Below are 12,845 nucleotides of genomic sequence, written 5' to 3' on the forward strand. Positions count from 1 at the left end.
AGGCAATAACTTTAGCCACTAGGCTACTGCACCAGGCCCAGCTTCTCATTTTCTAACCACCTGCTTGTCCGTATCACACGCACACGCACATGCTCATGCACAGTTGTGCATGCTCAAGAGCAGGTTTCCTAATTGGGGTCCCGTGACTGCTTTATAAAAATCCAAGGAGCCAGATTCCAGGGCCAAAGAATGGAGGTCTCTCAGCATAGAGTAGGGTGAAGGGAACAGCTTTTCCTTTGCTAAGGAGCTGGGAACTGGGCACAGCCCACCACAGGAGGGATCTAGGTTAGACATTTAGAGGGACTAGAGTGTGTCTTTGAGCAAACATGATAGATTCCATTCCTAAATCTCCCATTTGCTAGTTGCATAAACCTTGGGCATGCTCACAAACCTGTCTATGCCTGGGGAGGAAGGACTGACGGCCTCTGGCGTGTCCTGTGCACCTGAGGAGGATCTGAGTTTCTGTCATGTCAGGAGCAGGTGACAGGAAGCACTCAATGACTGCCAGGGTTTCTGTTATTACTGAGCTGGTGGGGAAAGGCACACGTACCCACATGTACGCATGTACATAACAGAGATGGAGGCAAAAAACGGGCAAGCTCCTTCCAGCCACTGCTTCACCCCCAATATGGCACAGCCAGGCTGAAGCTAGGAGCTGGGCTCTCAATCCAGGTCTCCCACCTGAGTGTCCGGGACACCACCACGTGAACCCTTACTAGTGCCTCCCAGGGTGCGTGTTAGCAGGACACAGGAGTCCAGAGCCAGAGCTGGGATCAGCGTTCCAGTTCTCTGACTAACCTTTTAACCACCAGGCTAACAGCCCACCCCACCTGGAAGATCTAGGGACTAGAGGCTAGAAAGGTCCCCCACCTCTGCGCACCCTTCAGGCGTGCATTCAGCCCCTGCCCACAGGAGGGCGCTATTGTTCTCTGTTGTATGTCGGAGGTGGCATGGAGCTAGCAGAGTGCGTGCGGACTGGCTCGTGAGGACCAACATGGGTGGCATGGAAAAGATAGAGACTCAGAGCCTAGATGTACTGTGTCCTTGCCATGGAAGCCTTATGTCTGCCCTGGCCTCTTTTGGACTTTCCAACATGGAGGGCCTGCCCAGGGGCTTCCACTGCCTATCTTGTCTGGGCACATCCTAGGGGGATGGTCTGGGCAGACCTCGAAAGAATGAACCAAGAAGGCAGTGGTGTTGGTGCCACAGCCTGCCTCCAGGGGCACTCTGGATCTCACAGCTTAGCCATATGCTGCTGTGCCCAGCTCTGCTCTGATTCCAGTTGGGGCCATCCCAGCAAGTCCTTGGAGAGAAATGGAGAGATGTTCATTCATGAACTCCTCCTCTGGGCCATGACCGATGCTGGAACCATGTGCATCTGGTAAGCCAAGCGCATGTCCAGCCTGAGGTCACTTCCAGTCTGGGGTTTCCAGCCTCCCAGGGTCTGGGAGGGGCCCCAGGCATCTCTGAGGCAGAAGCCGTCATGGGTAGCTCCCTGGAGCTGCTATGCAAGTCTTGATGATGCAGAGCAGTTGAAGGCTGGGCTGCAGGCCACACACCCACTGTGCTGCTGTCCTGGGCTGTGCCAGAAGTAGCCTGCACGGCATCTTACAGATGTACTGCAGGAAATGCAGAGGTGCTGCTCACAGATATGGATTTCTGACTTCTGGAGAACCTGAGCCCTCATTGTCATGGGCAGCAATCGGTAGGTGCTGAGCAGCAGCTGTGGCTGGGCAGAGTTCCACCTCTCCTTCCTGCCTGTCTCCATCCTGCCTACACACCCACACACCTGCTCCTCCCACCCCAGGGCCCACCAGCTCCATAACTGGCCCGGGATGTGCAGAATCCCTGGTCCGAGGAAGCAGGGCCAAAGAATTGGGCAAGGATGAGGAAGGGGAGGGCGAGGATTTTGGTTAGGGTGAGGACTGTGTGGGAATGACAGCAAGGCCAATAATGATGGCAGGTGGCACCTTCCCACCTCGCCCTGGTTTGGCCGTACTTCCTTGGCTGCCAGTCAGCCATAGGAGGAGGGTGTGGGATGTGGGAGATGGACCTGGGGGCCAGGGAGACCCCTAGAGGGGCTATACAACAACTCAGAGGACAGGGAGAGGCAAGTGTGTGGCCCCCTGCTCCCCAACTCCTGAGAGCTTACTGTGTGGTAGAGGAACACAGACATGGAGCCATAGCTCACGCCAGAAGTAACAAGAGGCAAACATGGGACAGTCTGGGGAACCCTCAGACCATAAACATCCCTCTGCAGGTAAGAGGGACAGTTCCAGCAGGGACAGCATCTGGCTGAGGCTCATGGATCCTTACTTTACCCCCAGCTCAGGGGAGGAACCCTCGTCTTTGTTGTCCCCAGATAAGGGGTCTCACTTATTGCCTGCCCTGCCTATCTAAGGTGTGCACAACCCCTAAGCCACTCGTTGTCCTCCAAGGCCAAGTTCACAGCAGCATTGGCGTCTCCCAGGAAACACTGGGCCTCAGTGACATCATCCCTAGTGGGCTGCATGAGTCACAGTGCAGAGCCCAGCTGGGACCCATGCAGACCTGCTGGCGCTCCGCCGCCTGCCTCTAGCCCTGGCTCCCTGTGCCCTCCAGGGCCAGGAGCAGATGTAGGCCCTGGATACCGCAGGCATGCCCAGCATTGCCAGGGGCTTTTCTCAGAAAAATCACTCCAAGTACGCTCTGTGTTCTTGAACCTCTGGCAGACTCTGTGGGCCGGCTGGTCCTGTCCTACAGCTGACAATGACACTGGGAGCTGCAGTCTCACATGCTGCCAGGGTTGCAGTTTTGGAGGAGGGGGTGGAATCTTATCCCCATTTTGTGGAGGGAAAGACTGAGGCTCAGAGAGATGAGGTGACTTGTGTGGGGCCAAAAGAGCCAGGGGAGAATAAGAAGTCTGTCCTGTTAAGGACAAGCAGCTGTTGGATAAAGACTGATGGAGTGTACCAAGTCAGTGTTTGGCACACCGTAAAGCACTTGGCACCTCAGTTGCTGCACCTGTGAAATGGGAATAATGATGTTTAACCCCAACTAAGGCTGCAGAGGGCTGGGAAAGGATGTGATGGGAACGTTGTGGGAACAGGGCCGGAAGCCCCAGACCGAGCCAGACCACCTTCCATGCCCTCCACCATGTGTAGCCTCTGCTTTCCTTGATACAAGCATATCCAGGGGGCCTTGGCAGCTCGGACTCCAGACTGGCTGAGGACGGTGGGCACCAAGGCCTTCAGAGGGCAGGTCTCTAGTGGTCCAGTGGTAGGGAAGAGGCTCCATAGCAAAGCAGCTTCTGGTGGAACCGCTGTGACCCCCAGGCTTTTCTAGGCTCTCAGAAATATCCCCTGGCCCCAGGAAATCCAAGGAAGCAGCCGAGGATGGGAGCTTGGAAGAACCATCCATGCCCATCAGTGTACCTCAGTTGTTCCATCTGGAAAGTGGATGGAGGGGGATGCGCAGAGCTGAACACAGTGATGAAGATGAGCGAAAATGTGGCATTTTCTGTCTGTCCTTTTCTCTGTGAATCTCTTTCCATTCAAAAATAAAAATTAAAAAAAAGATGTGAGACCCAGAGCCCTACCACCACCCCAAGGACCTAGAGGTTTCCTTCCAGGGCTTACCCCCCCCACACACACACACATACACACACGCAAAAAGACATTCATCTCTGAGACTACTTCCAGAACCAAAAGTACCCCTTGCCTCTGTACCCCAGGTGACTGCTCTAACATGTGCACAGTACAGAGCAGGTACACACGGCACATGTGACAAATCTTCCCAGCTGAGTGATGAGTGTGCTGGGGTTGTGTAGGTCTGTGGGAGTCTGACCTTGAGCTTGGGGTTGTAGGGTTCAGGAAGCACAAGAGAGCAGAGCCTAGTGAGCAACCGTAGCAGTCTGGGGGTGGGCGGTCAGATTTGTGCAGAATGTGACAGGCTGTGGGGTCAGAGGAGGGGCTGAGGGCTGGGGAGATGTGGAAGGCGCAAGAGCTTGCCGCAGTCCTTAGTGGACTCCAACCTGAGCCCTGGGGACCAGGGACTCGCCCAGACCTAAGCCAGTGAGCCTGAGGTGACAGGAGGGCGGCAGACACTCAGGTGGATGCGTGCAGGAGGGACTGGGCAGAGAGGAGATGGGTGGATGGGTAAGGGGACAGCCATAGGATGAGAGGAGGGATGAGCAGCAGACATGTCAGAGAAGGTTGATGGAGAAGCAGGTTGGGGAGGCTCCCCTGGGGTGACATAGGCAGAGGTGTGTCCATGGAGGCCGCCAGCACCTACAGAAGTGGGGAAGCCTCTCTCCCAGAGAGCCTCGTGGGCAGTGTGCAAGGCACAGGGGAGTTTGATCAAGGGCATGTTTCCTTAGGTCAAAGGGGCAGCTTTGGAAGTCATGGAGAGAGAGAGAGAGTGTGTGTGTGGGGGGGGAGTGTCGGAGCTCTGGGGGGAACCCTGTGGCAGATGGGGGTCTTGCCATGGAGTCTGCCTGGCTCCTTTGGTGCCGAGGAGGGAGCAGTCTCATTTTGCTTTCAGATCTGAAGTTGTCTCCCAGTTTGGGGGCAGCGGCTGATCTCTGCTGTGGATACCGGGCTGGCATCTGAGAGACCATCCTGTGCAGGCCGAGGCAGAGGCCCAGCCAGGGAGAGCCAGGCATGACCTAGAGCACCCCTGCCCCTGCTTCAAAAGGCGCTGAGGGTCCTGGTCGCAGCCTGGGGCTAGCGGCAAGTGTCTGCCCAACCTGGGGCCCCACTTCTTAAGTAAATGGAGCCATGGTGCCCCCTGTGCCAGGGCCCCAGCCAGGTGCCAGGCTCTGTGCCCACCTGTCTTTCTGCGTGGGGGAACTTCCTGGGGGCTATGGGTGGGGAAAAGTGGATCCTGTGAGCCTTGACTTTGAACCGTGAGTCACTGTCCCTTGGGGGCCCTGCCTGGGAAGCCCCAGCTGCCTGCTCTGGGCTGGGCCTGGGAGCAGCTGGTGGGGCTAAGGGAGGGGCCTCAGCTGCCCTGAGCAGCTCAGGGCCCTTCACCCACTGTGTGGCTTGTGGGAGGAGCTGGCACAGGCTCGGGCTCCACTGCTGGTCCCTGGCATCTCCTCAGTCAGCGATCGGGGCAGAGTGCCATACTCTGGGTGGGCCTCAGTTTCCCCATGTCAGATGCAGTGAGATGTAAAAACTGCAGCCAGCAGGAGCTGGCTAAGCTGGCCGCAGACCTGTTGAGGAGGGGAAGTGAAGTCCCAGGGGAACACAGCAGTGGCTGGGAACTGTCCCCTGAAGCAGCCCTGATTTTGTCTCTTTTTTTCCTTCATCATTATTATTATTATTTTGGCTTTCTTCAGTCAGCTTCTCAGGCAGGGCTGTCCTGGTCCCTGGGTGGGCCAGGCTGTGGCTGCAGGGCGGTGTTAGGTTTAGGCCTCTGGGGACCTGGGGGAGGATGTGGGCCCGCCCTCGCCTCCCGCCTCCGCCCCCTGCCCGAGGCTGCCTCCGCCATCCTGTCCCAGACCAGGCTCTGGACACAGGCCTCAGCCAGGGGCTCCTGCCCCCTGGCCGCAGCACTTTGCCTGACCGAGCAGACGCCCCCCTCGCTCGGCCCGCCCTGTGTGACTCACTGCTCCCCTGGCCCGCGGCCACCGCCCTCTTGGCAGTAAAGCAGGCGCGAGGTTGTACAGAAGCAAGCCTCGGGGTCCGGTGTGTGAGAACCGCTGAGCCGGCCGGCCGAGGACCAGCGCACAGGGGCCGGTGAGGCGGCTGCTCAGGCCCTCCGGTGATCTCTGGGAACCAGCACCTGCCCTGCCGCCGGCTTTGGGACCGTCTCTTTCTTCTACTCACCATGAAAATGGAAGTGACTTGAGGGTACCCCTACACAGCTGTCCTGGGGCGACAACAGACCTGCGGGGTCAGAGGGCAGTGGCTGCGCCAGGCATGAAGGGGGATGGCAGCGCCGTGTGGAGCCTCATGTGGAAGTACTGCATCTCTGTGAGGACTCTCAGGTACCAGGGCTCGTGGCTGTGGGCAGCTCTGGTGGCTAGCCCCGGGAAGCACCGAGCTGGCCTCTTTGCCCGGCTGGCAGAGGTCTGTAAAGTAGATGGGATTAGATGGCAGGAGAGGTTGCTCCTGGCATCTGCGGAGAAGCTTGGCAGTATCCAGCTTGGGAGGGGGCTGGAGAGTGAAACAAGGGTCACAGAGTATGCTAGAGGCTGGGTGGGAGCGAATGCCAGGGGCAGGTACAGGATGCACACGGCCAGTGTTGGTTATATAACGCACTGGCCCCAGGCATGACTGTGTGACCTTGGCCCCACTTGTCAGCCTCTCTGAGCCTGTTCCCCCTCAGAGAAGTGGGTGTTCTGCTCATCCTTTCAGCATGGGGCGAAGCGATTGCTCCAAGTAGACATTGGTTGCTGCGGGCCTTGGGTCTCAGGCATCTGGTGCCCAGGTTGGACCCTGGTCTTGGTGCTGTCAACAGTAGCAAGTGGCTTCTCTGTGCTTCTGGCCAAGGCTGCCACACCTACAGATCCCTTGGGGGCTTAGGGTGAGGAGGCCGGCTGGTGGGTCATCCTTGCCGTTGTACTTTCTTCCCTTGCACCAGCTGGGGGAGGGGAGAAGCAGGGGCAGCAGAGTGCCTGGCCTTCCCTGTGGAGTGGGAAGCTGTGTGCTCTTGGACAAGGCTGGGTCCCCTCGTGTGGAAGGTAGGGCTGCAGGGACATTTGTGTGTGTGGGAACACTTGGGGCATCACCTATTTGAATGATGTCTTCATATTCAGATACCACTAGCAGGAGTCTTTTTTTTTTTTTTTCAACTCCAAAGGAAAGCTCTATGATTGGCAAGGGGTTGTAAGACTCTCCACCCTTCTTTCCTCCCTCACTCCTTGTATATTACAGCTCCTTTCCCCCTCCTTCCCTTCCCTACTCATCCCAGAGTGTGACAGCTTGCAGGAAAAGCTTCCAACAAATTAAGTATTCACAGTACAGGACCAATGAAAGCATAATCTGTGGTAGGATGCTTTGACCCAGAAAACAACAAACAAAAAAATTGCATAGAACAATACAGGTTTCTTCAATACGAGTTTCTTCAATCAAGGCATAAATAAATAAATAAAGTTGAGCTTCCTGGCGGCCAGAAGGAAAGGGGAAACCCACATACACAGTTCACTCTCACTGTGATAGAAGTAGTAATTATGGTAGCTCTGCTGTCTGTGCTGCTCCCAAGGGGCTCTGGGACCCTGGGCCTCAGGCTGGGTGGTGGACCTTCGGCTCAGATCAGTTTGAATGGGACTGAGTAGGCAGTGAGGGTCGAGGGAATACCGAGTGCTCACCTTTGCCTGGAGTGAGTCAGCAGCCACCTGCCTTGACCCTGCCCCAAATTCTGGGGTGGGCCTCTTTGTTGGGTTAGGCAGGGACAAGGGACACTATGCCGTGTGCTTTTTCCCTGGGTAGCCGCGGCTGGTTCTTCCTGCATCCCCCTCTCCCCTGAGCTTCGGGAAACGAGTGCTGTGCAGACCCGAGTTCATGGGACACAGCAGTCCCAGCGCTGGAAAGCCCTGTCAGGGGCTGACAGCCCTGCGCCTACGCTATCGTCCAAGAATCCAACATGCTGTTCTGTCTGTGCCTCAGTTTCCCTTTGTGCAAACTAAGCATTGGGGTTGTAGGTGGGCACAGCCTTCGGTGTGGGGCAGCTCAGGATGGGTGTGGGCACCATAATTGGCACTGGGTTTGCCCCAGACCCACATTTAGTGCCGGTAGGCACCCAGGACCTCTGTGTTTAGCTGGGGCCAGTCCTGGGGGAGTATTCTGTTCTCTTGACCCCACCCATTTTGTTTTGGGGGCTCCCCAAACGACTAAGGCCACTCCTTGAGTTAGAATGACGGATGGATAGCCAGGCAGCCAGGCAAGGCCCTCTGTGGGATCCCAGTCACTCCCACCCCATGCTCCCCCTTCCCCCTCACCAGGGAGGACCTGAGTCAGCAGGGCTGCAGCCCGAGGCGGAGCTGGCGGCCGCCGCAGGGACAAATTGGAGGGTTGCGATCGGACAGTGCATACTTTTCCACTTGCGTCTTCAGATTCCCCTCCACGGGCGCCTGTCCACCCTGGCTGGGTCCCACTCACATCTGGAAAAGAAGCAAGAGGTGTGTGTGTGTGTGTGTGTGTGTGTGTGTACTTGTGTGTTAGAGGAGCTGCCAACCAGCCTTGGCACACTGCCTGGGGAGTTCAGCACCTGCAGCCCAGAGCCACAGGGCAGGGTCTGTGGCAGTTCAGCCCCAGGTCCCTGAGAGAGACTGACCCCCAGCTCAGGGCCATCTCCTGGACGGACAGCCTGGGGAAGGCAGCCAACGATAGGTAGGTCACAGCTGTGTAACCTTGCGAGTCGCTTAACCTCTCGGGGGCCATTTCCTGGACTACAGAGTGGGGAGAGCTGTGCTAACAGAACGGGTCTCTTGGCTAGGGTGTCACTGGATCTGGCTGGTATGGCCCGTCTGCAGGATCACCCCCCTCTCACACCTCACCTGTGTGGTTCAGCCTTTGCTGGGTGGGGGTGGGAGTGCTGTTGTGGGGTCAGAGTGATGAGTGGGAGAAACGTAGTCTTTGTGAGAGCTGGCTGAGTTTAAAGGCAAGATCAGTCCCTTCCATCTGCTGGAGTGACCCTGAGTCATTTCTGAAGCTTGGCGATGCTGTGCCTATACCCGCCCTGCTGGCCCGCTCCACCACGGGCTCGGCAGGTGCCCCGCAGGTATGGGTGTTTTCGTAGACTGTGCCTCCATGTCCCCCTCTGAGCTGAGATCATGTGTGGTGAGGGTGGCCATGAACCCTAAGCCAGCTCCTGCCACCCAGCTGGTCCTTCCTTGGGTGCCTGCTGCGAGGCCTTGCCTCACCCAGGCCTGCTCTGTGGGCTGAGCTTTAATCCCCCTGGTGAATTCTCAGCCTCTCTCAGATCGGAGCCGGAGTGCAACACGTGGCGTTGTTTGGGGTGGGGAAGTAGGGGATGGCTTTGTGCCCTGAGAGCCAGTGGGTGTTTGAGCCTCCATATGACCCCTGCAGCCTGCTTGTGACGCCCACGGTCAACCTGCTGGGAGCAGTGCTGAGCTAAACAGACCTGCCCCTCCCCCACCGCGCCGCATCTGGGGCAGGAAGGCTGGGGAGCAGCTGGGCAGACAGGCTGTGAGTGCGTCTAGGCAACCTCCTGGACTGTTAGCCATCTGATGCCCTTCAGGAGAAGGTCTGGGGGGCGGCGAGGGGGCGCTCTCCTGAGGCCGGATGTTCACTGCCTTCTAGCCTGGGCTGGCCGGGGGCGGTGCTGACAGGGAGAAGGCTTTCCCACTTAGAGGTGGCACCTCCCTTCCTATAATTCCACCCCCATGCACACATACAATGAGGTGTGCCCTGTACTGTGGGTCCCCAGCCCATCTGCTCCCCTCTCCCGGGACAGCTACAGTGGCACCAGCCCCCTCCCCACCCTGAGCTCTTCACAGGGCCCAGAGCTGTGTTGGGGTGGGAGCAAGACCCCTTGCTTGGGCATGGTGCACAGGACATGGGAGCTGTCTGCTGGCTGCGTGGACTCCCTCTCACAATGCCTCATTGTCCCTCCCCATCATGGCTTCATGCCCCACTGCTGGCCATGTGCCAGGTGCTCTGGAGAAATGCTCCTGAGTGTTACACCGTCCCCAGGCCCTGGGGAGGAAGGTGTGGCAGGCGAACCCTGTGTTCGTGTTCTTGCTCAGAGGGGCCACTGCTGAGTGACACTCACCCTCAGCAAACTCAGAGATGGCCTGGGCACAGCTACTCCAATGCACAGAAAAGAAGCTTTATCCCCTTGTACCCCAAACGATGTGCTGGGCACTGAGCATGTGCCACCTGTGCCAGCCTTGGGGAGGAGGGGCAGCTGTGAGTATGATGGGCAGCCTGGGCATGCTGGTGCTAAGTGTCAAGCAGGAGAGCAACAGTCAACAGAAAATGCACACACAGTCCAGAGAGCAATCCCAAGAGGAAGATGAACCTGGGAGGGGAGGGGAGTAGCCACTGGGCCAGGGTGGCCAAGAAGGGCCTCTCCAGAATATGCACATCAGCAGATGCAGGCAGGCAGGAAGTGTCACCCAGCTGGGTGGCAGAGTACTACACGGCCATGAAGATGATGGAGATGCTGAGATAGGCTGCAGCAGGGCGGCCCCTTGAAAGCCTTGTGCTGGGTGGCTCAAATTCACCACTGGAAGCTACGTGATAGAACACTTCTGGAGCAGGCAGGTTAATAGCTGCTTCAGGGGTCCCCGGACTGTGTGGGGAGCTGGGTACACAGTGACAGGTGCAGGGCTGGGGGTTGAGCTGATGAAGATGCTTGGAATTCAGATTGCAGGGGTGGCTGTGAATGCAGGAAGAGCATGGAGCTGGGCACTTGAAACAGGTGTGCTATCTGGCAGATGAATTGTGTCTCCATGAGAAAAGTGAGGAAATGAAAGACCAGGCTGGGGAGGTGGCCTAGAGTGGAGAGTGACAAGAAGGAGGGAGCCTGGCACTGGCGCAGCGTGTGCAAAGGCCCTGGGGTTGCAGTAGTGTCTGGTGTGTGTAAGGAAGAAGGGAGGAGTGGCTGCCACAGTTGGCAGGGCTGGCTTCTGGCCAGGCCACATGATCTGCTTGACAGGGCAGGATTTGAAGCGAGAGATTTCTGATTCAAAGCCACCGCTCGGGTCACTGGGAAGAGAGGAGAACAGAGGGCATTGGTGGCTGTTGTCTAGCAGAATGAGGGTGCTGAATGATACCCAAGGAAGGAGACAGCAGGCGATGGCCGTGGGGAGTCAGAATCAAGCAGGGGACTGGACATGGCCTCCAAGAAGTGGGGCATGGGCCAGGCAGGGGGCAGTGGAGAGGAGGCCCATAAGGTGATACCCAGAGAGGGTGCCACGCGTAGAGGCACCAGAGTCCCTACCCGGATGTTAGGGAGACTGGACTGCCCTGTTGCCCAGCCCCTGCCACTCTCGGATTCCTTTTGCGCCACAGCTGCTTTCAGGGTAAGTAGGGCACCTTCTCACTGAGGCCACCTGTTACACTGTCTTTGTTGTGCTGGCTCGAGCTGGCCCCAGCATGAGGGTAAGTGCCTTGGGGGCCAGAGACCCAGATGGGCTTGGGGCCCTGGACAGAGCAGTCACGCCGAAACTCGAGTGGCCCCGAAACGTGATCTGTGGTGCTCAGAGGCTGGCCTGAGAAGCAGCTGGCTGTATTATTCATGGACTGGACTAGGCCACTGAAGCCAAAAGGATGGGCCAGACCTGGAAGGAGCCCCCTCCCCCACCCTGGGCAGTGTCCTGGAGCCCCATCAGGAGTGTGTGTGGTGGGGAGGACAGGCAGGTGGGGCCCCCACAGTGCCCAGCACCCACTCCCCGGGGGCGTGGTTTCCTGGCTGCTGAGGGAGCAGGGAGGAAGTGAGACGTCAGGACCTGCTTCGGGGAGGGCCTGCCCCTGGTCCCCAGGGCTCTGGAAGGCAGGCCTAGCCCCAAGGCTCCGGGGAGCCCTGCACCCGTTCCCTGTACACCCTGGTGAGTACCGCTGCCCCGCTGTGGCGGGGCGGGGGGGACCTGGAGAGGGTCGACAGCCCACTGGCATTAGGGTGCTTCTTGCTGTTATCTCGGAGCTGTCGGCTTCAGCCTGTTTCGCGCAGCCCAGCGGGCTCACACACTGCTCTCTCCGCACCGCTGCTCAGGAAGCCCAAATCTCCCCCGACACACAGCTGCTTAGAAGGGAAATTCTGTAGTCCCTGATGCATACAGCTGGGGCCAGGCCATGGATAGCATGAGGCCCAGGGCCCCTGAACCCAGCGGGGGAACTAGAGGGGTTGGTTTTCTTGCTCCGGAGCCCTCACTACCACCTGAGAGAATGGGGACTCTTGACAATGCCCATTTTGCAGCTGGGTAAACTGAGGTCCTCAAGGCCATGGAGCAGCCCATGGCAGAGGAACAGCTCCCCCCACCCCAGAGCCCTGGGACCCCCACTTTCTGGTAAGATGTTGCCCCCACCCCATACACTCCAGGGCCCTGGGACCCTCCACCCTCTGCCCTCCTGGCCTGTCAATCCCCAGGGACTGGGAGTGTCCTGTGGGGTGGTCCACAGTGGGCACTGTGTCCAGAGGGGGAGGGGCTGGGGTTGCCTATGTGCCCTGTGTCCTGCTTTCCTCCACCCCCACACCCCGAGGCTCACAACAATCCTGCGAGTAGAGGATTCCCATCACTGCTTACATGGAAGCCCAGAGATGTTAGACTGTGTGTCCCGGGTCACACAGCTGGCATCCATGGCGGGTAGGTTTGGACATAGAGCGCCTCATAAGACCAGTGGTCATCTGCCTAAGGTGGGGACTGGCCGAATGTTCCATCTTCCCCGAGACTGGCCGAATGTTCCATCTTCCCCGAACTTGGCCTTGCTTTTTCCACCCACCATGGGGTAGGCTCCAGTTGGGAGGAGGGGACTGTCCTGCCGCTCCCCAGGAGCAGAGTTTCAGAGAAAGGGAGACATACATACAGAGAGAGAGAGAGATCTTCAGTCCACTGGTTCACTCTCCATGTGGACAGCAGGAGCCCAGTGACTTGGGCCATCTTCATCTGCTTCTCCAGGTGCATTAGCTGGGAGCTGGATTGGAAGTGGAGCAGCTGAGATTCAAACTGGTGCCTTCATGGGATTCTGGCATCACGGGTGGTGGCTTAACCTACTGTGCCACATGCTGACCCCAAAAGATGCATTTATTCTTGTGCAAATTTTTGAAAAAAAATGTGCATTTTTTTCCCTAATGTGGATTTCCCACTTGTACTTGTCCTCACAGTGTCTACGGGCCCCCACTCCCTGGGCCCTGTGTGGGTGAGGCCCAGGGTGCAGCCAGCAGCTCTCCAGACT

General features: G+C 58.0%; 1 protein-coding gene across 5 annotated transcripts in view; it reads left to right on the forward strand.

Annotated features, from left to right (window-relative positions):
* The window catches only part of IQSEC1 (IQ motif and Sec7 domain ArfGEF 1), a 238,763-nt gene that overhangs the window by 126,077 nt on the left and 99,841 nt on the right, over positions 1-12,845 (forward strand). Inside the window, exon 1 of one of the 5 annotated variants that reach the window (XM_058678599.1) lies at positions 5,588-5,971. The exons of 2 other annotated variants lie outside the window; for them this stretch is intronic. In XM_058678599.1, the coding sequence (XP_058534582.1) occupies positions 5,904-5,971 (68 nt within the window). In that variant the 5' untranslated portion in view covers positions 5,588-5,903. Of the gene's footprint in view, positions 1-5,587; positions 5,972-11,424; positions 11,501-12,845 lie in introns of those variants that run through there. 2 more of the 5 variants (XM_004581364.2, XM_058678603.1) reach the window with 2 other exon arrangements.

This window comes from Ochotona princeps, chromosome 21, assembly GCF_030435755.1.
Source record: "Ochotona princeps isolate mOchPri1 chromosome 21, mOchPri1.hap1, whole genome shotgun sequence".
Lineage (NCBI taxonomy): Eukaryota > Metazoa > Chordata > Mammalia > Lagomorpha > Ochotonidae > Ochotona > Ochotona princeps.